We start from the raw sequence: 26766 nt of genomic DNA, 5'->3' as shown, positions 1-26766 counted from the left end.
GTTGGCCCGGCCCTCAATCTAATATGAAGCTTATGATCACTCCGCTGCACCTGTTTGAGCATTACCTCGTACACTCCACGCTATGTTTCCCCGAATATCCCATCCCATCCCATCCCATCCCATCCTTCTGTGGTCTCATTGTGGTGTATCCTCCAGCCTCACACCCACTGTGTTCTCTTTGTTTTTGGCCCATTCTCCTAAGTACTAGTATTTAATGATGCTACTGAAACACTGTACTCAACACTGTGCTCCTGTTCCTCTCTCCACTGTACTCAACACTGAGCTCCTGTTCCTCTCCTGTCTCCACTGTACTCAACACTGAGCTCCTGTTCCTCTCTCCACTGTACTCAACACTGAGCTCCTGTTCCTCTCTCCACTGTACTCAACACAGAGCTCCTCTTGTCTGGAGAGGCCCTTCCCTCTATCCACTGTACTCAACACTGAGATCCTGTTCCTCTCTCCACTGTACTCAACACTGAGCTCCTGTTCCTCTCCTGTCTCCACTGTACTCAACACTGAGCTCCTGTTCCTCTCTCCACTGTACTCAACACTGAGCTCCTCTCTCCACTGTACTCAACACTGAGCTCCTGTTCCTCTCTCCACTGTACTCAACACTGAGCTCCTGTTCCTCTCCTGTCTCCACTGTACTCAACACTGAGCTCCTGTTCCTCTCTCCACTGTACTCAACACTGAGCTCCTGTTCCTCTCCTGTCTCCACTGTACTCAACACTGAGCTCCTCTCTCCACTGTACTCAACACTGAGCTCCTGTTCCTCTCTCCACTGTACTCAACACTGAGCTCCTGTCTGCAGAGCCCCTTCCTCTCTATCCACCAAACCTGCTGGTTCTCTAAGTCTAGTAAGTATATGACATCGTCAACAACAAAATGATGGGGGTAAAAAAAAGTGGAACAAGAAGGAAAAAAGAACTTGGACAAACCCTATAGGGCACTGCGGCGGTCAAAATAAGCAGTCAGAGAGTATCTTGAATATTCAGCTGCACCACTTACTCTTTATACTGTTTCCTAGTCTTTGTTTCAGATGGGAACCAATGCTAACCAGTGCTTCAGTATATTACATTGATCATCATTATGACCGCTGTTGCTCATGTAGTGGGTTTATTTCTTTCAAAGATTTTTGGGTTGATGACATACACCTAGACATTGCCAATCCACATTAAACTTGGCATGACTGTAGCTCCACCACTGCATTAAAGGTGGTGTATCTTGGAGTATCTGGACAAAGTACACGTCTGCCAAAATCTGCTGTTTGGTTAGGTTAGGATTCGGATGCCTGCTTATGTGTAATATGTGATGTGTAATAATTGTAATCTGTCCTCCAGGCTGTGGGGAGGGCGAGGTGCGATGTGTAATACTTGTAATCTGTCCTCCAGGCTGTGGGGAGGGCGAGGTGCGATGTGTAATAATTGTGATCTCTCCTCCAGGCTGTGGTGAGGACGAGGTGCGATGTGTAATAATTGTGATCTCTCCTCCAGGCTGTGGGGAGGGCGAGGTGCGATGTGTAATACTTGTAATCTGTCCTCCAGGCTGTGGTGAGGACGAGGTGCGATGTGTAATAATTGTAATCTGTCCTCCAGGCTGTGGGGAGGGCGAGGTGCGATGTGTAATAATTGTAATCTGTCCTCCAGGCTGTGGTGAGGGCGAGGTGCGATGTGTAATAATTGTAATCTGTCCTCCAGGCTGTGGTGAGGGCGAGGTGCGATGTGTAATAATTGTGATCTCTCCTCCAGGCTGTGGTGAGGGCGAGGTGCGATGTGGTGATGGCACCTGCATTCAGCAGGCTGGAGTTTGTGATGGCAAGACTGACTGTGCTGACAGCAGTGATGAGGCATCCTGTAAAGAGTGTGAGTGAACTATTTATATCCTGCTGTAATGACCAGAGGCAGGTATGGGTGACCATCATGCACAAATGACCATGTATGTTGAGTCCTTTGGCCCTGCTATAAGAACTATATTACTCAAGCAATTTCCATGACTGGAGACCAAAGCAGGGTTGGCTAACAGGAGTCTTGATAGCCTAGACAGCTGTAGTAGAGTGAGAAGGACACTGAGACTAAGGCCCTGCCATACATCTGAGAGGATGTGCTCAGATAAGAAATGGCTGAGAACTGAGAAGATTGAGATGAAGCTGTAGTGGAACTGAACCTAAAACCGCCCCTGGATGCAGGGAATATAAGGAGGCCCTTTCTTTATGTCAATATTTTGTATGTTTATTTTTTTGTGGGACCCAAGGCCAGTTGAGAACCTCTGTCATAGTCCTAGTTGTAACTAGCTTCTCGTTCGGAAGAGCTACCTTTACAGCTGAGCGCATCACCTTGTGGTTGACCACTCGATGTAGTTGACCAGAGCAAAAAAATAAACAATCCATACATGAACATCCTTAAGAACAACCTGGAGATACTACGTAGTTCCATATCAGGCATATAAAGGATCCCATGAAAAGTGAATTCCTTTTTGTCTGGCATGAGCCAGGCATTTAACTACCATGGCAACCACTTTGACTACCTTAGCAACACCTTAGCAATCACCTCCATTACTATATGAGCATCCTAGAAACCACTACTATTGTGACATCCCAGCAACTAACTTAACTACCCTGGCAATCACCTTAGTTAACCTAGCAACATTTTAACCACTTCTAGCAACCAGCATAGCAACCAGTTCAATTACCATTGCAACCACCATAACTACCCTAGCAACAACATCAGTTGAACGGTCAAGCTGGGTCAGTGGCAAAGCATGCCGGGCCAGTCAAATAAGCACAGGGTGCACAGAGTTGCTTCTTGCATTGCGCTCAGTGCTTTCCTGGGGGTCTTTTGTGCTCAGGGGCCCTTGACTTCATAATCCGTCCATGCTCATTCTCTCACTTTGTGCAGTGGCCATATTACACATCGTTATGTGGTACTTGTAGTTTTGACAGATTAGTTACATAGCAAGCTAACCAACAAGGCTACACACATTAGTAAATTGTGTGACAAATTTCGACAGAATCGCAAATTATTTGATAACACAAAGTCAGTTAGGCTGGTATTTTGATCTAGGTACAGCGTTAGAGTGAAATTGACAGACCAAGAGGAGAGCACGTCATGGAGATGTTTGAAATGCACTACCAGCACAGCTAGTTTGCTATAAAGTTACTTGACAGACTACCTAGTACAAAAAAATAGTAAATTGAAAGATCTCTTTCTGTTACTGTTTCACACCTTATTATTGGTTTATTATGTATTAATCTGAATATTAATACACTCTGAATATTGTCAGTGTAGAAATTGTAATGACTGTAAAATTGTAAAACTTTATGCATTTGTTGTTAAAGGCTTTTGAAAAAGGAATAGATTATAGTTGAGCCCAATATAGAGCAGCGTTCAATCGATCAGTTCAATCAGTCAATAAATCCTGAGGTGAAGATTTCCGGAGACTCCTTAAAAGCCATCTAGCCCCATCTGGTGGAGACTTTGGGGGAATTGCATGAGGCACGACTAGAACCTGTTTTGCTATGTAGCAAGTACTTTTCCCACAATATTGCTTGCTGTTTTGTAGTTTTTTCTAAATGTTTTGAGCTTGGGAATTCACTGTTTTCTCAATGTTTTGAGCTTGGGAATTCACTGTTTTCTCAATGTTTCGTTGGAGTACTTCATAAGTGCGTCTTCATTACCTCCATTTTGTAGCTATTTTTATATTGACAAATTACCAATAAAAGGCAAATGATGTTGTCTCATTTATATTTAAATGTACTGTCTTTTTATCTTTAAATGACTCTTACAGCCTCTGGGATCTGCACAGACTTCACTTTAAAGTGCCCAGACGGCACCTGTGTCAACAAGATCAACGCAGAGTGCGACCATGTAACGGACTGCTCCGACGGATCAGATGAGGAAGGATGCAGTAAGTCAGATCACTTTCTTACTGTCTGTCTCTGTGTTTCACATGAACTTTCCCTGTAACCTCTGCACAAATACAAATGAGTTTTTTTCTTTCAGTGTGTCTTCCGAGGCTTAAACAATGTTTCTCAATTTCAATGTGTTTCCTGAGGCTAAGGGTCGGATTGGGTTTGAGCCCTGGTTATAGGGTTAGGAGAATCCCCCTAGGATAGAAACTTGGTTAGGGTTAAGAGGAGAACATGGGATGCAAACCAAACCATGTGGTGCAAACCAAACCATGTGCAAACCAATCCATGTTGTGCAAACCAAACTATGTTTAGCAAACCAAACCATGTTGTGCAAACCATGTTGTGCAAACCAAACCATGTGCAAACCAAACCAAACCATGTGGTGCAAACCAAACCAAACCATGCTGTGCAAACCAAACAAAAACACACAACCATCACTTGGAGACTTCCCCACAACAACCTGACATATTAATACAGTAACTAAACATTACCTGACCAGACTTAAGAAACCACCACCTCTCATGAACACTTCATCAGGGTTGTCAAGGGGGCCCTTTCCTTCTCATTGAATTGGGTCCAGGACACTACCCGAAGACTCAAAAGTTCTTTCAAACACATAAAGAAACTGAAACAATAAAAACTGGGACAAACCTTTACAAATTGTAGTGCACTTTCAGTTACCAAAAAGAATGACCATAGTGGTCTATGAAATTGAATCTGGCTCTCTCAAGTACAAGGGAAGTAGATATCCGATTTGCAGTTAAATCTATGGCCTGCCAAGAAAGATGGATGATGGGTGTGTCAATAAGTGAGCCATGACACGGCTTAGCTTAAAAAAAAAAGTTTGACAGTTGAAAAAGCATGAAAACATATTACAGTAGCATTCTATAGAAAAATGATTCATAGAATTGTACATCCAGTTTCTCCAGTTCCTTCATTTTATTACACTCTGCTTGTTTTGCTTTGGCTCTGCACATTTTCAGCAACCCCTTGGTGTGATTATCCACTAATGACAGGAATATTGACTTCAGGTCAAAACAGTTGACGCAATAAAAATTCAGCATAAACCAGTGGGAAATGAAGCATAAACCAGTGGGAAATGAAGCATAAACCAGTGGGAAATGAAGCATAAACCAGTGGGAAATGCAGCATAAATCAGTGGGAAATTCAGATGGGCAAAGGAAATAAAAACAGAGCAAATGCTTTCAAGACGTTCAATTCAAGAGTTCTGATTTATTTTTAGAGTGTTTCGAGTAATTTCAGCAGAAACGTTTGTAGCACAATCAGATCACAAAGGGTTAAACTTAGAAGGCCAAATGTTAACACACAGAAGATCCAGGCACACTTAGAAGTCCAAAAGATAACACACAGAAGATCCAAACACATCCAACACAGGCAGAGTATTCACGGAACAGAGGCAGAGAAATAACACAGGCAGTCACAGGCTTAAACAGAGCACAGAGTTTCTCACCAGACTTTCAGTTACAATCAGACAAAGAACACAGGACAGACTGAACTTAAACATCAGAGGGGAAACAGATCATTGGTAGAAAGCGAACAGGGGGCAGGGTGAATCAATCAGGACAACAAGCAGGCTAATTGAACAGCGCAGGTGTGGCAAACGGTGGCGGGAAAATCCAGGGAGTGGCAGAAAGTAGGTGGGGGCGGAGTTCAGGACAAAACAAGAAAGCACATGGCATCAAAAACAAACACAATGGCAGGTAATACCATAACAGTCCAACAGGGCGGTGCTGTGATGGTAGCTGTGCGCCTTGTCGTCACAGGCACTTTCAACACTCTCATATGCCCAAAAATGTTCAGTGAAGTACACTCTGAAACATTTGGCACTCTGAGATTCTTTTGAATGAAGAGTGCATTACAAATAAAATAAGTTATTATTATTATTAAGTACTATGAGGAAACATTCTCCACTATGAATGACACCTCTGTTCCAACAACCAGAATGCTGTGAATTCAACCAAACTCTGGAAACCCACCACAGACACCAGACAACCGATAATTCCTCTATTATATAAAGTCCCATGCGATGTTGTAGGTGCTCACACGGCTAAGAGCGTGGTGCCAAACAGGTGGAATAAGAATAAATAATACGTGATTATTTGTGCAGTCTGAACTGGGATATTACAGGTGAAACACCGAACGCTAACACAACATACTGCTGACTTAAATTCACTTCATGATTCTGAACTGGGATATTACAGGTGAAACACCGAACGCTAACACAACATACTGCTGACTTAAATTCACTTCATGATTCTGAACTGGGATATTACAGGTGAAACACCGAACGCTAACACAACATACTGCTGACTTAAATTCACTTCATGATTCTGCATGCACTGCATGCACTAAAAATGTATTTCACATAAATCCAGGTGAAAAACCACTAGCCACTCGCTGATATCTTCCTGTGTCTGCGACAGAACAGTGCTCCAGTATCCTTACTGCCCCGCATAAACAAACAAACTGCCCCTGGCTTGTGGCGACTTGAAAATCTAAACTTCATTCTAGTGCGCTTTGACTACTGCATGAATGTGTAGAGAGACCCTTAAAGACCCTGGATAAGATGGGGAGAGAACATTCCAGTATTGTTGAACAGCAGCGTATACAGTGTGGGGTTACCATGACAAGGGTCAGTAGAGCAATGAAATGGAAACTGTGTTGATGCTGGCCATTATTTACATTATGGGTCAATAAATGTGACTTCATAGGACAAGAAATTTGTACATATTTAAGTTTTGTTTGTTTGGACGCCTGTTAGTGCCACGAACAGCGGTGAGGACATGGCACCTATTCAATCTTTGGTAACTGATTTCTTTGGACAGCGTAGTGGATGAGTTTTATACTCTCCATATTAAAAACCTGACAAAGGTCTTAATTATATAATTATTATTTCAGTTCACATGAGGCCATTCTGATTCCAAGTCTGATTTTCTTCAACCTTGATATTCTGTTAAGATGATGATGATGCCTTAACCATTTTCACAGACTTCTCTGGATGGGCTGCACCAAATTTAACAAACCAATCTATGTTCTAATAAGTCTTATGTTTGTGTTATGATGGGTGTAATACAGTAAAATACAAACCAATCTATGTTCTAATAAGTCTTATGTTTGTGTTATGATGGGTGTAATACAGTAAAATACAAACCAATCTATGTTCTAATAAGTCTTATGTTTGTGTTATGATGGGTGTAATACAGTAAAATACAAACCAATCTATGTTCTAATAAGTCTTATGTTTGTGTTATGATGGGTGTAATACAGTAAAATACAAACCAATCTATGTTCTAATAAGTCTTATGTTTGTGTTATGATGGGTGTAATACAGTAAAATACAAACCAATCTATGTTCTAATAAGTCTTATGTTTGTGTTATGATAGGTGTAATACAGTAAAATACAACCAACCTATGTTCTAATAAGTCTTATGTTTGTGTTATGATGGGTGTAATACAGTAAAATACAAACCAATCTATGTTCTAATAAGTCTTATGTTTGTGTTATGATAGGTGTAATACAGTAAAATACAACCAACCTATGTTCTAATAAGTCTTATGTTTGTGTTATGATAGGTGTAATACAGTAAAATACAACCAACCTATGTTCTAATAAGTCTTCTGTTTGTGTTATGATGGGTGTTATACGTGCTGATGGTCCCCCTGTGATGTACAGCGCTCTCCAGGGACAATAAAGTTGAACTAATCTAACCAGAAGTAGTGTTGAACCTGCTCATGACGTCAGCGCAGCAGTGTTGAACTAATCTAACAAGAAGTAGTGTTGAACCTGCTCATGACGTCAGCGCAGCAGTGTTGAACTAATCTAACCAGAAGTAGTGTTGAACCTGCTCATGACGTCAGCGCAGCAGTGTTGAACTAATCTAACCAGAAGTAGTGTTGAACCTGCTCATGACGTCAGCGCAGCAGTGTTGAACTAATCTAACCAGAAGTAGTGTTGAACCTGCTCATGACGTCAGCGCAGCAGTGTTTTGAAATGTTGTAAATTCCATGATATGATATAATAATACCAGTATTATGTTGAATTATATATTACGGCACACCCCTATTTCAACATTTAAGTTTTGGATATCAGTACAATTCTACCAGACCCAATCCATCTGCCTTCACCTCAACATATTTCCTTAAACTGAGTCATGCTCCATCACTTTGTGGCATTCAAAAGGAATCTTTTGATTTACTTATTTTAGATTCATATTTTATTATTATTTATGATGAATTGTATTATTTAGACATTTAATTAGTAATTTTGTACAATTTTCAGTCATAGAGTTCCTGTTTACTGTTTTATTGTCATATTTTGTCGTAGATTGCGGAATCCGACCATACAAACACAACCGTATTGTGGGTGGGAAAGACGCAGAAATTGGAGAGTGGCCTTGGCAGGTTAGCCTCCACTTCAGGACAAGTGGGCATGTGTGCGGAGCGTCCATCATATCCAACACCTGGCTCCTCTCTGCTGCCCACTGCTTCTCTAGTACAGACCCCGCGTGAGTTACCACTGGCTCCTCTCTGCTGCCCCCTGCTTCTCTAGTACAGACCCCATGTGAGTTACCACTGGCTCCTCTCTGCTGCCCCCTGCTTCTCTAGTACAGACCCCATGTGAGTTACCACTGGCTCCTCTCTGCTGCCCACTGCTTCTCTAGTATGAAAAATATGAAATGAAAATATGAAAAAAAGACCTATAGGTCTCATAATTTTGTGTTTGAAGTGGTGAAGATTTACTTTTTATTTTCATTGACTTTTACTGGCACCTCAAGGTACTAGACCGGAAACAATTACAATTTTGCCACGATTTTACCAAGGAGTTCCAACTACTAAGTTATTTTGTAACTAATAAGTTGCAACTTTTACGTGGAGTGCCACTAACATTTCACCTGCTGTGAAGTGAGTCTGCTCTGTGAACGTCATTAGATAATCGATCCCTTATGCAGATCATATATATTCATGCTGGGAATACTCAGCTCTCTGACATACTTCGCAGATCCTCCAACTCTAAACAGCCTTCCAGCCCTGGTATCCAGCTGTATTCTAAGAACCCAGTCATGTTCAAAGTAGGGTAGGTGTGATACTGGAGAAACCAGCAAGAGTAAGATAGATTCAGACCCCTTCAGAACCACTCCTCCAAAACACGTGAACTGCCTGACTACTGGAGCACGAGTCCAGTAGAGAGCATTCAGGGTTGGGGAGAAGGGTGCAGCAAATTGGGTCATCGGTAACCGTGTCCAACTACCTCATGTCCCTTTTTGTACAAAAACACCCAAATAAGCTAGATCACTACATTTGTAAAATGTTCCGTTCAAAGCCAATCGAGACAAACAGAAGATAAACCCTCAAGCGACACTTGCTCATAAGTAGAATGCAAACACCTGTGAACATACACACAGATAGATTACATACAAGGTACGTGTAAACATATCTACAGTCTACTAGAGTTAGTAGTGTTGGGCTAATACATAAGATACGAGTAGCTAGCTATGTTAGCTACAGAGTTCAGGAAAAAAATGAATTCCCCCAAAGACAAACCTGCCCGACAGAAATACAGCCAACATGGCATCAGTTTTCAGTCCCCTCAACTCCCTCCGTTGTCGCCATCTTCACGTTACTTCCTGATCTCCTGGGGCTGCATTGAGTTGAAGAGCTAGGTTATAGCTCGTTATGCTAACTGACACTCCACCAACTACAAACCAACTGTCTGGCTTCTTCTCCCTGTGACGGGTGCTTCTACTGCTGTTAAGCATAGGGCTCAGACCCTTTCGTCCTCATCTGCCCAAGGACTTCCGTGGCTGAGTGGATGGTCGACTGCCAGACTGAGAACAGGAGGCATCTTGGACCTGCACACATTTACATTTAGTCATTTAGCAGACGCTTTTATCCAAAGCGACTTACAAGGATGTATACACATTTTTTACATTTACACTGATGGCACACTGCACATCAGGAGCAATTAGACGTTCAGTGTCTTGCTCAAGGACGCTTCGACAGGGAATTGAACTAACAACCTTCTGATTACTAAACGACTTCTCTACCTCCTGTACCACCTGCACACAACTCCCTTAACCCACGTATCGGACTCTGCTTCTAAGTTTGTGTCACAGAGTTTATGTTTGTTAAATATGGAGGCCTTGCAGTACACAGCCCCTCGTACTTCTATCTGTACTTCTGTCTTTGATATTCATCTAGCAAACTATACCTACCTTGGAGTGTTACAATAGCCAGTATCATTTTATTCCATGTGTCCATCCAGGCAAATTCTGACAGTAACTCCCGGGCCACTTTTTTCCCCCAGTCCCCCCTGCTTCTATCTGTACTCTGTCTTTGGTTTGTTGCTTTATTTAGCAGTACAAGCTGTTGTAGCTGGCATGGGTGGAACTAGACATTTTAGCTGCACTTTCTCTGCCATTCTTGTGTGATTAGTCCACTAGTTTCATTGCAATATGTCTGCCAAGCCTTGTGGAAGACTCCGGTCACGTGTAATGACTGCACAGGAAGAGAGCCCACAGGTAGGTAGGTAGGTAGACAGGCAGGTAGGCCATCCAGTCATTTCATCCAGGATTAATGACATGATGGGACAGGCTTTTTACAGCCCTGTGGCTGCCACAGATGATGGATTTTTGTTGTTTTTGTTGTTAGAACATTTATTTATTGCTATCGAGGATTTCAACAAAAGATGTTTCTGAAATAAGTCGCCTTACCCTGCCTTTTAGTAAGGTTTATATCTGTAGCATATGTAATCAATTATAATTTATATTTAGTTATTTAGCAGATGCTTTTATCCAAAGCGACGTACTAAGGAGAGAACAATCAAACTACGAGCAACAGACACCTAGTGTAACAATAAATACTACTTTACATAAGAAATATAAAAATGCAGGAATGTAACTACTGTAAGTACTAGTTAAAGGTGATAGCATTAGAGGAAAGATTAGGAGAGGAAGAGGAAGTACAAGTTAGGAAAGGAAGTGCAAGTTAGGAAATCGTTAGGAAATAGTTATGAAAGTAGCTGCAAGCAGCGATTTCAGGGTTCAAACACCAAACGTTTTTTTGCTGTCATGAACATAAGACAGGTTGGAAACGAGGCTCCTACGTTCCCCATTTTACCATTTTCCCTTTTACTATTTTTGTTTCAAACTGAAGAGCATGTACTTTTTTGCCACACTTCAGAATGGAAATCATCAGTACCATGTGGTAGGAGCATACAGCCATCCACTGGGTATAAAGATGGAAGACTGATTCAGGGATGTTGCTTTGCTTACTCTCTTTTAAAATGATTGATTGATTGATTGATTTATTTTCTAATCCTAGTGCTCACTGTCAGGTCAATAATGATGATTTTTTTTTTTTGTTTGTTTGTTTTTTTACTGCCAAGGCTAATTTCGCTCCATTTGGCATATTGTTGTTTGACTTGTTTTATGCAATGAACATGACTGAATGTGACTATTATAAGTTATCAACTTCCCCTGACCTGTGTGGACGGTGTTGGGCTGAAGATCTAGGCTGACATGATAACAGCAATACCACCAACTACCTAACTACAGCTACCTGCCTCCTGTTCCTGTGATGGATGCTTTTACTGAGCTGTCAAGATTGGCTTCTGCTCCTCTTCATCGTTACCAACATTGCTGCCAACAGAACTCAGTGTCTGAGCAGTGGGTTAACTGTCAGTTGGCATTTCTGTTGCAATATTGACTTTAATCTCAAAGAATTATAAAAAAAACGTCATTCTCATACAGTTATGACCTTAAAGGGAAACTCAACCTCGGCCCTATTTTTTTAGATCTTTTTGGGTCCCAATTTTTACTAGGGATAAAGACGGTATTGATTTAGAACACTAAAACTGGCAACGGCAAAAATGGTCATACAATGGAATCCAGTTCAGCATCATGCGTGCGTGCCAAATGAAAGCGCTTGTTTTAGCCACAGACAGGCTCATAATGGTATTGAAAGGAAATGATCCCTATGTAGATACACCTGCCATTTTGGGGGCAAGGTGCTCAAGCTAAAAAATAAGGGCATCCCTCTCAGTGACAGTTATTTATGAAAATGAAAGTAACCTACAGTAGTAATCTTTAATTAATGAATCTAATGTTTCAAGTAGGTCTATGAGCTGTAGCCTATCTATGAATATGTGGATAAAGCTGATCATTTCTCATTTTTCATCAGCTCATGGCCACAGCTTTATCAGTGCTTCATAAGAAAGGGATGACTACTAACCATGTAGGCCTGAACCATATTTGTTTGTTATAGTTACCTGACAACGGAACTAGCAGGGTTCACTTGTTTTCATTTACTACGCTAGTGTCTGCCAAACTAGCTTGCTTGTTGTTAAGCTTAAAAGCTCGGCTTCTTGGCCCATTGCAGGCTCATTGAAGATCCATTTGATTCATTTGACAACAGTGACCATGCTAGGGCTAGGCTAGGGCTAGGGGTGGGGCAGGTTAGACAGACATGGATGCTGCTCCACGGAGTGCTCCAGTTGTGGGCTTTAACTGTGGTTTCTGTGGCAAAGGACATTGAAAGTGAAGGCACAGGTGCTCTTGTGGTCTTTGCAGAGTCTTTACAATAGTTACAGCACACTTCTTAATCGAATGTTGATGTCATGAGTCAAATTCAAATGTTTAAAAATGATAAAAGTAGAAATTGTTAGAAAACAAGTCAGTGGGCAAAGGGGCAAGGTGCTTGAGCACCGCCTTGGATCTATCTGTGCACGTGCCATGGAACTTCAATTGACTGCACTTTGTTGTCTATTACCCGCCATCAGCCAACAGTTCAAGTTGTTTGTGTGAGATCTGGTTCTCTGAACGGCCCGGCTTTTCACTGCTCTCTTATCCTTGTCTTCTTCTTGACAGGTACCATATTGAAGGAAACTGGCAGACATACAGTGGTCTTCGGGATCAGTACAAGATCGTTGATGATGATGTGCAGCTGCGAAAATTGAAGACCATCATTACACATCCCGACTACAACGCTATGACGTTTGACTATGACATTGCTCTGCTGGAGCTGACGGAGCCACTAGAGTTCACTAACCTGATCCACCCCGTCTGTCTGCCAGCCAGCTCACATGTGTTCTCAGCGGGTACACCTTGTTGGGTTACAGGCTGGGGAACCATAAGAGAAGGAGGTGGGTTTTTCCTTGAACTCTTGACTAAATTATGCCAAACACACTTGAACATCCAGAATTCTATCCCAGGTCTACAACATCAATGTAACCTGCATCGTGCACAGGTCTGCAATGGGATGGGTGTGACCGCGTTGCTTTATGCAAAAACCAAATTCTGTGTTTTTATGATTGGGCTGTTATTGATTTTTGTGTTTTTATGTGGTTTTGTTACAAATGTCTTACAGTAATCGATCACTAAGCAAGGGTGTACTGAGCAGAGTCGATCACTAATCAATGGTGTACTGAAACCATGGTTGTGTCTCAGTATCAGAGCCAAGGGCAGAAGAGTAGATATCTTCTCTTGATGACCGTTCTCTCTGTAGGGCTGAGAGACTTTGAGCCAGAGATAGGGTCAGTTCACTGTGTTCTTGTAAACTCAACCATGCTGAGAGAGAGATGTTAAGATGGTGCATTCTAAGATAATTGGGAAAGGAATGTGTGATACATGCCATTTAGGTGGATTCAAATTCTTTGCCACCTTAATCCTCCGGAGATGAGCAGATCAACCTTGTGAAGATACTTTCTCACTCTGTACAAAGATGTCAAAATCAAGCCATGCCTCTGATCTCCCTCACTGTGGTGGAAAAAGTGACCATCAGAAGTATGCTAGGCTAAACCTCATGGGTGCTAGTGTCTGTTGCAAGCACATCTCTTAAAGGGTCACAGACTAATTGCTGCATTTTAATTAATATATCTAAAAATAGCTGATGACTGTGCAGTTAAGACAAGTGAAAAGCTAAAAGAGTTTGTTGAGAGACTGTTGGGATGCAACTGCTTCTCTGTGTTTGGTAGTTTTGGCACACAGAGCCCTTTGGCACATGCCAGAGGGGAGATGTTGAAAGACTTTGTGTCCAGTCTTACTGGTAATGTGAACCCCAAGGAAAACATTTTAAATACTTAACAGGAATTAGGCGTTAGGTTTTTTTTTTTAACTTGAACCTAGTCAGCTTACTAGCTAACAGCAAACACACTTTCAACAGCAAAAGTTCAAAGTCAGCCAGATAGATATGTGGTGCATTTTGCTCTTCACATGACCATATACCATCAAATATATATTTGGAAATGCTATAAAAACTAGCACTATGATTAACATTATGTGAAGCTGAAATTTGAGTTATTGTTCACTCCGGGATTTCATGGGATCATAACCATTCTGGGTATGTGTATTCTTCCCTCATAGGACGCCTTGCCCAAGTACTGCAGAAAGCTGAGGTGAAGATCATCAATGACACAGTGTGTAATATAGTGACGGAAGGCCAGCTCACCTCAAGAATGCTGTGCAGTGGATTTCTCTCAGGAGGGGTCGATGCCTGCCAGGTTTGTTATAAAGTTGGTTTATCTTATATATGGTAATAGATAATAGTCTAAATATCTCTGTGTTTCTTGGTCATTCTTTAATTTTCAAAACTTTCTACCATCTGAACATTTGATTCAATTAAATTACTACTAATTTTGTTTTAATTATCGGAAGACAATATTTACTTGCTAACATGTAAAAAAAAAAATGTGTGGAAAACAATCCATTTTAAATGTTTTTTCTTTGGGTAAGTTGGTAGTTAATTCATAAAATCTTTCAGCACAACATTGGTGATAAAACTGTAAATGATCACGGTGGTAATGACATGTTGTTTTAATAAGGGCATAATGTTCTGGTGATGAAGAACAATAAGTACAATACAATTGACCAAAACAAATAACAAAAACACCAAATGTCAAAGAAGCCTTGGAGTTGTTTACAAGTGTTCAGAAGCAGTTAACAGCTGTCCGAGGCTAGACTGCACAGCAGGTAGTAGCAACTCTGTCAAACAGGAAAAGATGTTCAACGTTCGAAATCATGCAAAGAAGTTAATACAGACGCTGGAAACAATGACAGAGACAGAGAGTGCTGTCAACTGTTTGGCTCATGAATAACAACAGCAGAAGTTGTTTACTACTGCAGTCAGGTCTATATTGGTATTAGTGCTTTAAACATCTCTGCTCATCTCCCTCAGCCTTAGAATCACCACACTTATACACTTTACAATAGACCTTATGTATGGAAAGCTCTAGTCTTTAAATACATTTTCTACAGGATTATTTCTACCAGTAATCTGTTTCTGTTTGTTCATTGCAGGGAGACTCAGGTGGTCCATTGGTGTGTCTCTCAGAGGCTGGTAAGTGGTTTCAGTCGGGCGTGGTGAGCTGGGGTGAAGGTTGTGCCCGTCGCAACAAGCCTGGTGTGTATACCCGCGTAACTAAACTGCGGGACTGGATCCTTAAAAGCACAGGTATCTAGAGCAGAAGTACTTGAGCCGGAGGTCACATATTAGGACTTGTCTTTTCATTTGTTGGATTTGTGTTTTATTCAAATATGTATTGCTCCAAAAACAGGTTTTTTTTTCAGGTGTGGTGATGGGATGTTATGGTGGAGGATGGTACACTAATTATGATCAGCTGTGGCAGTATAATATAATGTTGCATACACTGTCCACAAATTATGGATTCTCAAATTTCTTTCACTCTCTGAATGTAAACTTTAACTTTACATTTCTGTTACCTGCAACTGCGCAGTTGACTTTCTTCTGTTCCAAACTGTATGATTGCCTATTATGTCCCATTGCTGCGGGTAACGTAATGTCATGCAGGGTCTTCATTTGAAAGCGCAAGGTGTGTTGTGTACAACGATTGATATCAGCAATACAACTGTAAAAGGAGTGAAGCAGAATTGCACTGATAAGATGATAAGAGTAGTGTAAAGTTTGAATGGATTGTACAATTTGCTAAACTATGTATATTGGAATTACACAAATTGATTATCTTTTAAAATGATATTATTGATGTTATTACGTTGATGTAGCAAGTTCCGATATATGAATCAGTTGGATAAATTGAATGCTGTAAATTAAGCGTAAAACAATAAAGTATGTTCACTTACATGGGAGTCAAATGATGACATAGGGCCTTTGGAGAATGTTTCTGCCACCTCTTCCTTGTTAAATTGAATCCCATCAGCCTTTGCAAGAACATTAAAGTAGTCAAGATAAGATATTAGTGTTGCTAAAAGTTTTTTTTTTTGTGTGTTTGTTAATGTTTTTCTCAGATACCACTACAATTAAGGACATAGGCTGTGTCTTTATGTTTTGATTTCAAATGTGCCATACTTTATTCCTACCAGGAGCATGTCAAGTATTGATAACACTCAAGATCTCAAGTGATTCTGTTTCATTACGAATGCCTCTGAATGTGACGCTGCAATAAAATGACCTTGTTGCAGTGACATTGCACTTTTCAATACAACCTGGATGCTCAGTCTGTACTGCTTAGAAAACTATGCTATGATAATATATAATATTCAATTGTTGAATTGTCATTCTGTCTCATTTGATAACAGTCCAGCACAATACAAACCACCAAAGTCTGTACATCATTACATACAGTATACAGTATATGGGCCTGATAAATACTCCTAGATAGTGGGACGTTTATTGATGACTATAGTGGAAAGGAACGTGAAAAGGGTAGCAATGAGGTGTAATGTCTTCAGGAAATAAAGAAGTTATGTTAGTGCTTCTGTGCTGGAGAATCGAGAATGTGCTCATGAAAAAAAGTTATGTTCGAAGTATTTCTGATTGTTTCACAACAGTAATAAAATATGCACAGTGTAAAATGTTAAGTAAAATATGTTTTAAACTAAATAAGCTGTCAATTCCATAACTGAGTAGTTTATAAACTAATTTAATGCACATCAAACTGCAAACTGTGCCTGAATTATAAAAAGCAGTGAAATGGCCTGTCCTGAATTGGCCTCACTCCAGTATTGGACGACTCGTGATTGGTTGGTAGATCTGTGTCTATTTGTCACCCTGGTTCAAGTTAGCCCACAGCCGAACCTGGGGAATTCTTGCTGCCTCAAAGTCGTATGTGTCTGGTTGTATTCTGCCCGAATGTGGTCCATTGTGCAGGCGCCTGTGATGTTTAGCCATGTACATGATTTGCCTCCAGTCTTGCCTGCAGTGTGGCACAGAGCTCGGTGAGCTCCTGGCTGCTGAATGATGGAGGTTGCACAGTCCACCCAGACCCCCCCTCAAAGATGCAGTCCTCCTCATCTGACATCATATCAACGGTAATGCCCTTCAGAAGTCCACTTCATCAGCAGCTACTACACCCTGCATGAATCTACTCTAATAAATCTTACCCTCTTCGTTGTCGATCGACTCCAGGCTGAACTCTTCATAGCTGCTGCCTATGCTAGCACATTATAGTTAGACACGTTCACGTCTCGACCCGGGCTCCCCCTGGCACCCTCTAGGAGTCGCCCCTGCTGAATAGGTTATGAAGGGCTACAACAGCTCAAATCAGCCTACCGGTATAACGTTTCTCTTTCTATACCTTTAAAATCAATTGTCCAAACATAAACTATATTTGGGCAAAGTTTCATATTAATTGATTGGCAAAAAGTAGGCATATGGGTTGTTATGCATTAATGTCAATTTATACAACACAAACTTTGCGATTTTCTCCAAACCTTATTTTCTGTTAGGATGATGATACCTTAAACTTTTTATCTATTTACATTTACATGTAGTCATTTAGCAGACGCTTTTGTCCAAAGCGACGTATTTATTTCTGGATTGGCTCCAATAAAATATCCAATAAAACATTTCACTTAACACTGGACTGATCTTGGCTGATATGCCTGAACTTATTACTGAGGACTAGAGGAATAAATATTTGAAGTAAAAGGGCCCTATTTTGTGGATGATGACGGCTGGCAGAAGCGATGCTGAAGTGATAAAGCCAGTGGTAATGGCGTGAGCAAAGGCACTAAGTGAGCCTTAAGTAAGTTAATACATTTAAGGTTTGGTTAAAGCCAACCAATAGCATTGTTGAGCAATCCCTTTAAACGAAATGCGTCAGACCACATTACATTGTAAGATGATGGCAATATTGCCTTGGATTCTGCACAGTGGTACAGTGGGCTAACGTTACTTGTCATTAGTTAGAAAACTGTCACAAAACACAAGGCAAAGTGTTATTTTGTGGGGGGAATTGCAACGTAACTAAGTGTAAGAGCCAATTTGAAGAAGAGTTTTTATTGTATAAAAATATTATTATTTAGAATATTGTTTATTTAAATCTCTAAATTCATAATTTCATGTATGGAGAAATATTAGTTGATTCATAGCTGTAAAGTACCTTGATTGGTTAAAAGAATGTTTAGAATCAGGAGAGAACGGTGGTCATGTGACCAACTTGTGCTTGTTTAGTTTGAGATGGTCAGGTTAAGGAGCAACACAGTTTTTCTGACCGACAATACCAATGTATGGATTTACTGTTATTAAGACCCAAAGAATTCATGTTTTGTTTGTACGTTACGTTTTTGTCAGTAAAAGTTTAAAAGGAAGAATTTTGGAAGTTTGGATTTTTTGTCGCGTTCACACTGGTTGCTAGAAGCCTGCTCCATTAGTGGCATATGGAACTGAGACAGAGTGCCACTTACATAAAGTCAGAAAAACTTGCTTCACTGGAAGAAGACAAACAGAAAACCCAGATTTGGAGCAAGAATAAGATAGCTCGAAGAGTGAAAGTGGAAATCAGCTTCAAGGTTTGAAAAGAAGTTGGAAAAGGTGAGCTAAAGCTGAAGCTATCCTGTGCTAACGTTAGCATTAGCGGTTATTGCTATCCTGTGCTAGCTAACATGACTGGTTATTGCTACTGGAAGTGCTGAGTCATACAGCAAAATCGAAGTGTTTGGTTAACATACTGAAGTTTGGAATCATCTAATTCTTGATAATCATTGCGATTTGAAGAAACCATTGAGACATTAACATTTGCTGTCGGAAGACTATTTTGGAGACATTTGTTAGTGAATTTGCATTGATTAATGAAGATGGCAGAACTTTCTGGAAGTGTACCGACACCCGATGATGTTAGCCACAAGAGGGAGCCAAAGCCTACTGAAAAGGCTACACTAGAGAAACTGCGTAGGCTAATGGGAACCAGGAAAGGAAAATTCGGCCAGATCACTGCTAAAATGAAACAAATTGATGAGCTTAAAGGAAATGAAGATGATCTTTATACTGTACAAAATCTTTTGCAAAATGATTTGTGCAACTTGCATAAAGAACTATTAGAGCTCAATGAATCCATAATATCTTTGATGGATGAAGAAGAAATAATTGAAGATCAAAAATTGTTTGATAACAAATTGACATCAGTTAAAGATTATATGGAAACCTCACTGACTTGGGTCTGGTAGGAGATTAAAAGAAAAGAAAAGGCTCCAAGAGCAGATGTCCCACCAGAACCAGATGAGGTACAAGCTGATGATAGTGTGTCACAAGTTAATTTGAAAGATTGCAGACCTAAAAGTAAATATGGTTCAGGTGTTTCCACTGGATCAAGAAGATCCTCACGGAGCTCATCGTCTACAATACGTGTCAAAGAGGAGGCAGAACGTGCAGCACTCAAAGCACGAGCATTAGCATTAGAACAAAAACAAGTTCTTGATCTAGAGGAAGCTAAGCTCAAAGCTAAAAGAGAGAAGTTGGAAGTTGATGCAGCACTTGCCGAGTCTACTGCAAAACTAAAGGTGTTAGAGTCATATGAAGAAGATGGCATGAACAGTTACATTTCTAAATGTAGAGTGAAGTTGGAGGAGGAAAAAGATGATTGCCTGCAGTCACCACCAGGGAAGGCTTCTCAGAGTTCCAGACCTGTGACATACCAGCCAACGATGAACACGCAGAAAAAACCTGCAAAACAAAAGGACAGTGATGATAGAGAACTCCATCAGGTGTTACAAAAACAAAGTGACATCACAGAAATGCTTGTGAAACAGCATAACTTATCGAGTTTGCCACGCAAAGAGGTACCAGTGTTTAAAGGTGATCCTCTCACCTACAAATCGTTCATCAGAGCATTTGAACATGTTGTGGAGAGCAAGGCTGATACCTACCAGGATAAATTCTACTATCTGGAACAATACACCAGTGGCGAACCACAGGAATTAATCCGAAGCTGTGAGCATATGTCTCCTGAAAAGGGCTACAAAGAAGCAAGGAGTCTACTACAGAAACATTATGGCAACGAGCTGAAAATCGCTAATGCCTACATAGAGAAGGCGTTGAATTGGCAGGTCATCAGGATGGAAGATGGCAAAGCTCTCAATGCTTATGCGCTGTTCCTGACTGGCTGCAAGAACACAATGGATGATTTAGAGTTCATGGAGGAGATGGACAACCCAACTAATATGAGGACTGTTCTGTCTAAGCTTCCTTATAAATTGCGTGAGAAGTGGAGAATTACAGCTTTTGATATTCAAGAGAAGGGGAGAAGACGTGCAAGATTCTCGGAACTGGTTACATTCATTGACCGACAGGCGAAAATTGCCATGGACCCCCTATTTGGAAGCTTGTTCGGATCTCATGGAATGAAGGAAGAAAGGGATAGAAAAGATCAGAAGTTCAAGAAAAGTGTCCACAAGGGAAGCAGCAGCTTTGCTACAGGAGTTGTAGCTCCACAAGAAGAAAGGGAACAACAGGTGACAATTAAAAAGGCTGCTATTGTTGCTTCACAGAAACCCTGTGTTTATTGTCACAACAAACACACTCTAGCAGAGTGTAGAAAATTAAAGGATTCACCATTCAAGGAAAGATTGGATTTCTTGAAATCCAAAGGCTTGTGCTTTGGATGTCTGTCCCCGGGACACCTCAGCAAAGACTGCAAAAAGAGAGCAAAGTGTCAAACATGCTCACAAAGACATCCAGACTTGTTGCACATTGTTAAGAAAGATGACAGTGTGTCTGCGGATAAGCAGGAAGAGGATGGCTCTGAGAGCAAGGAAATCTCCAATGCATGCGTCTCTCTGAGTGAAGAAGCATGTGCCTACACTGGGGCCGGAGGAAAATGTGCATTAGCTGTTTTGCCTGTTAAGGTGAAGTCAAAGAAGGGTGATAGATATGTGGAAACATACGCTTTTATTGATCCTGGCAGCACAGCAAGCTTCTGCACAGAAGATCTCAGAAGAAAGCTGAATCTCAGGGGTAGACGAACACAGATTCTGCTTAACACCATGGGCTGTAACAAAGCAGATGATGGTAAGACTTTGAAGACGCTGGTCTTGACAGACTTAGAGATGTGCGGTGTGGAAGAGGATTCTTACATAGATTTGCCCAAGGTATTCACCCACGGCTTCATTCCAGTTCAGAAGGATAACATTCCCAAACAGGAAGACATTGCAAAGTGGTCTTACCTGAAAGATGTGTCACTACCTCATATTGACGCTGAAGTGGGTCTGCTCATTGGCACCAATGTTCCAAAGGCAATGGAGCCATGGCAGGTTATACACAGTGAAAGAGATGGTCCCTATGCAGTCCGAACGGCCCTAGGTTGGGTGGTAAATGGACCAATAAGAGGTTTACAGATGAAGAGTGACACCAATGAGAGCCACACAGTCAATCGTCTTTCAGTTGTGGAAATCGAAGAGTTGTTACAACAGCAGTATAATGCAGACTTCCCAGAGCGTGACTGTGAAGAGAAAGAAGAATTGTCACAAGAGGACCACAAGTTCATGACTCTGTTGGAGAGTTCAGCTAAACTGGAAGATGGACATTACTGCATAAGTTTGCCACTGAAAGATGAGACAAGGAAAATGCCAAACAATCGTTGCATAGCAGAACAGCGTGCCATCAGCCTGAAAAGGAAATTGAAAAGACATGAGAGCTTCCATGAGGACTATAAGGCATTCATGAAGGACGTCATTGAGAATGGCTATGCAGTAAAGGTCCCCACGGAACAACTGTTGCGTGATGATGGCAAGGTGTGGTACATTCCTCACCATGGATTATATCACCCCAAGAAGAACAAGATTCGCGTAGTCTTTGACTGCACAGCATCATACAGAGGAGTCTCTCTGAATGAGCAGTTATTGCCGGGTCCGAATCTTACCAACAAGCTTATAGGTGTTCTGATCAGGTTCAGACAGGAAACAGTGGCGTTGATGGCGGATGTCAAGGCTATGTTTTATCAAGTAAAGGTCCCTGAGAAAGATGCAGATCTCCTTCGTTTCTTGTGGTGGCCAGATGGCAACCTGAGTGAAGAGATGGAAGAGTTTAGAATGACGGTTCACCTTTTTGGTGCTACGTCTTCACCGAGTTGTGCATCTTATGCCTTGAGGAAAACAGCCGAGGACAACAGGGGAACAGCTAACCAAACAGCAGTTGACACAGTTCTCCACAATTTTTATGTGGACGACTGCCTGAAGTCAGTTCCTACTGAGGCTCAAGCAGTTGAACTTGTGGGAGATTTGAGAGCATTGTGTGCAAAGGGAGGCTTTCAACTGACTAAGTGGATCAGCTCTAGTAAGACTGTCCTATTGACAATTCCTGAAGAAGACCGAGCCACTGAGATCAAAGACTTAGGCCTAAGCCACAATATTCTTCCCATGGAGCGTGCACTGGGTGTCCAGTGGTGCACAAACTCAGATAGTTTCAAATTCCATATGAAGATACCTGAAAAGCCTAAGACAAGGCGTGGGATCCTGTCTGTTGTAAGTGCGATATATGATCCACTTGGATTCCTGGCACCAGCCATTCTGCCTGCAAAGCTGATCTTGAGGGTGCTCTGTGAAGAAAAGTGTTGCTGGGACCAGGAAATCATGGAACCACATGCACAAAGATGGCAAGAATGGTTGTCAGAGTTGAAAATGCTGGAAGGATTCACAGTAAGCAGGTGTGTGAAGCCATTGACATTTGGATCTTTGCAGTCAGCACAACTACACCACTTCGCTGACGCATCAGAGATTGGTTATGGTACTGCCACTTACCTGCTGTTGGAAAACAAAGAAGGTGAAAGATGTTGCACTCTTTTGATGGGAAAAGCAAGGGTAGCACCTTTGAAATGTGTGACAATTCCACGGCTAGAGTTGACAGCCGCAGTGGTGGCTGTGAGAATGGATCAGATGCTGCGACGTGAGCTGCAGGTGCCACTCCAAGACTCCATCTTTTGGACTGACAGCACCACAGTTCTGAGATACATAGGAAACCAACACAGTCGCTTCAAGACTTTCGTTGCAAACAGAGTCACAATGATCAGAGAACATTCCCATCCCTCGCAATGGCATTATGTGAAGTCAGCGGAAAATCCGGCAGACCAAGCTTCAAGGGGAATGAGAGTGAGGGACTTTGTAGAAGGCAAGACGTGGTTGCAAGGTCCAGGTTTCCTCTTAAAATCTCAGGAAGATTGGCCGGAATTGCCTTACATGATGGACATATCCGTAGAGGACCCTGAGGTCAAGTCCTGTGCAGTAGGAGTTGAAGAGGATGCTCCTCAACAACAGGCCTCGTCTCTGAACAAGCTCATATCAAACTTCTCAGACTGGACACGCATCAAAAGAGCAGTTGCTTGGTTTTTAAAACTGAGAAGAACACTGTTAGAGTTGAGAGAGGAGAGAAAAGCTTTTGTGGATAAAATCAAACAGTCAGAAATCTGCCCAAACAAGCGGGATGTGTTGGCTACAGCGCACATGAAGAAGTTCAGGTGGACGCTTAAACCAGCTTTGCTTGACATAGAAGACTTGGAAGAGGCTGAAGAGGAACTCATACGGGTTTGCCAGATTCAGACTTACCCAGAGGAAATCATGGCTCTTCAAACAAAGGGATATGTGAAGAAGAACAGCCCAATCTACAAATTGGATCCCTTGCTGAAGGATGGAATCGTAAGAGTGGGTGGACGACTCTCTAGGTTGTCATTGCCGGAGGAGACAAAGCACCCTGCAATTCTTTCCAAAGGGTCACCAGTGGCTGCTCTTATCCTGCAACATATCCATAAACAAATTGGACATTGTGGGCGCAACTATATGTTATCTAAGCTGCGCACAAAGTATTGGATACCTCAAGCAAGCTCATTGATCAGAGGTATCATTTCAAGATGCACAGTCTGCAGACGGCTGAACAGTAGGACTGGAGAGCAAAAGATGGCTGATCTGCCATTGGATCGCATCATCCCGGATCAGCCTCCTTTCACAAATGTAGGAGTGGACTTTTTTGGGCCTTTCGAGGTCAAGAGAGGGCGCAGTACGGCAAGTACAATATATTGCAGATCTGTTTTGGACCAGGTGGCTCAGAGAGTACCTACCATCACTGCAGAATCGACAGAAATGGTCAAGACCAAGAAGGAATCTTCAAGAAGGAGATGTCGTCTTGATTGCAGATGATGCTGCTCCGCGGAATTCCTGGGTAATGGGACGGATCAGTAAGACTTTACCAGACGGCAAAGGTGTGGTAAGGAGAGCTATTGTGCAGACGAAGACCAACAAGCTGGATAGACCAGTCAGCAAGCTTTGCTTGATACTAGAGTCAGGATGAAAATGGCTCTAGGACTTTTGAATTGGATTTTTGAACTGTATAGTTTTGAGTATGTATTGTAAGATAACATTGTTTGGCTCTTGTTTAAATAAAGGAGTTTAGTAATTGTTCTGCCCACCTGCATAACAATTAGGGGCCGGAAATGTAAGAGCCAATTTGAAGAAGAGTTTTTATTGTATAAAAATATTATTATTTAGAATATTGTTTATTTAAATCTCTAAATTCATAATTTCATGTATGGAGAAATATTAGTTGATTCATAGCTGTAAAGTACCTTGATTGGTTAAAAGAATGTTTAGAATCAGGAGAGAACGGTGGTCATGTGACCAACTTGTGCTTGTTTAGTTTGAGATGGTCAGGTTAAGGAGCAACACAGTTTTTCTGACCGACAATACCAATGTATGGATTTACTGTTATTAAGACCCAAAGAATTCATGTTTTGTTTGTACGTTACGTTTTTGTCAGTAAAAGTTTAAAAGGAAGAAGTTTGGAAGTTTGGATTTTTTGTCGCGTTCACACTGGTTGCTAGAAGCCTGCTCCATTAGTGGCATATGGAACTGAGACAGAGTGCCACTTACACTAAGCATATAGCACAACCGAAGGGAATGGTTGTTTTTTGCTAATTGTAACATCTAAGGTTAATTGTAATGCAGGTTAATCAAAAGGTATATAAAACTTACCTTGACTGGAGGTTGTATAAGTCCTGTTGACAATGGTATTTTCCAGGAAAGAAATTCTACAAAGCAATTGGTTTGAACAGGTAGGTGGTAACACCAGCTAGGCTCTAGGCCTGCCGCACCTCCACCACCAGTGACCATTAGGCTCAGGAGTTGCTGGCTCCCCATGACTTGTCCCGTCCACTCAGCCAAAGAAAAAACTTGCCTTCTCTGCTTCCTCAGACAGCTCTCTGGTGGCTTTGTGTAGCTCCTTGCTCCTCAGCCGTAGCTCTTTCAGTAGGCGAGTCATTGAGCTTCCCACAAACCCCCTCGTGCCAACTTCTGATAGTATTAATTTGATACCATATATTGGAGATTTAGTCTGAGTTATGATCAGTTCATTAAACAGGTTTAATCTTGTACAATGGCCACACCAAGGGAGAGACACAGACATTTCACTCCTACAGAGCTCAACCTAAGAATCTTCTAAATTAGCCATTGCAACATTTCAGTTATATGCCCTCTGAGTACAAGGGGTGTCAACCTATTCATGAGGCCTCAAGTCCTTTAACACCCTCCCTCAGGACAATCTCTCTCTCTAACCAGAAATGCTTACATTCTAACCTAAGTCCAAATAAAAGCATAATTACAACTAGATATAAGATGCATTGAATTATTGACTAAGGTGTATCATTATTAACTCATTTTTAACTCTGAACCTTAAATTCTGATTCCTTTACCTCCACTGGGAAGAGTCGCGTACTCCAAACACTCTTCCTGCACTCCGCAACCAGGTCAGAGTACTTTGCCCTCTTCCTTTCGTAAGCTCCCTCCATCCCCTCCTCCCATGGCACAGTCAGCTCCACAAGCAGCGCATATCTCTCGGTTTTGGCCCACAGCACCACATCCGGCCGCAGTGTGGTGCTGCAGCAAACAGTTATTACGACTTTGTGAGCAGTTAATGCTGACAAGGGATTTGCGGCTCCGAGAGTGGCAGGTGCTGCAGTGTGTAAGAACTGAAGGAAGTTTCTTTGTTTCTGATGCAGCAATCTTTATCTCAGTAAAGTGCAGTAACGAAGCACGAGGAACATACTCCGGATTCAGCGGTGTAGGTCTGAACCACCAACATCTCCAATTCTAGCCATATATACTGTTCTAAGACACCTCCTAGGTTTTGAATGTAAATGAGCTGGGCTTGTAATGCAAACAGGTCTGGCAATTTTTGTTGTTCTGTATGATAATCTGGTTTCTCTGACTGAGATGGTTCTCAATGGCCTCCCCCATTCCCATACTATGATTAATTGCAGTCACTCACACCTCAGTTTGCTTCCTGACACCAGGTTTCTGTGCAAATCCAGTGTGGGGACCTTTCCTTTGTGACCATGATTAGATAACCATTTTGGACATTCTGCCGGACAACTTTTGGTGGTCACAGCAGCTGCTTGATCATGAATCTTACAAGTGTCTTCTATCAAAGGAGTATAGTAACAGTGCTTAGATTGGATTGATTGGCGTGATTTGAAAAGTGCTTCAATAGGCTCTGTGCGTATGTCACGTCCTAGATCTGTGCCTATGTCACGTTTTAGATCTGGTCCCTGTTAAGGGGGCCGTGGTTACAGTCGTCACCCAGGTGGGCTTACTCTGATATACCAGTGTAG

General features: G+C 41.6%; 1 protein-coding gene across 1 annotated transcript in view; it reads left to right on the top strand.

The window, feature by feature from the left end:
- The window catches only part of zmp:0000001114 (suppressor of tumorigenicity 14 protein homolog), a 37328-nt gene extending 21308 nt beyond the window's left edge, over positions 1 to 16020 (top strand). Inside the window, exons 14-19 of the mRNA XM_031576837.2 lie at positions 1749 to 1862; positions 3784 to 3903; positions 8254 to 8434; positions 12794 to 13068; positions 14288 to 14424; positions 15221 to 16020. Coding sequence (XP_031432697.1) covers positions 1749 to 1862; positions 3784 to 3903; positions 8254 to 8434; positions 12794 to 13068; positions 14288 to 14424; positions 15221 to 15382 — 989 coding nt within the window. The 3' untranslated portion in view covers positions 15383 to 16020. The remainder of the gene's footprint in view (positions 1 to 1748; positions 1863 to 3783; positions 3904 to 8253; positions 8435 to 12793; positions 13069 to 14287; positions 14425 to 15220) is intronic.
- The last annotated feature ends 10746 nt before the right edge of the window (positions 16021 to 26766 follow it).

This window comes from Clupea harengus, chromosome 11 (assembly GCF_900700415.2).
Source record: "Clupea harengus chromosome 11, Ch_v2.0.2, whole genome shotgun sequence".
Taxonomy (NCBI): Eukaryota; Metazoa; Chordata; class Actinopteri; order Clupeiformes; family Clupeidae; genus Clupea; species Clupea harengus.
Note: the sequence above shows the minus strand (reverse complement) of the source record. Positions and strands in the feature narration are given on the sequence as shown.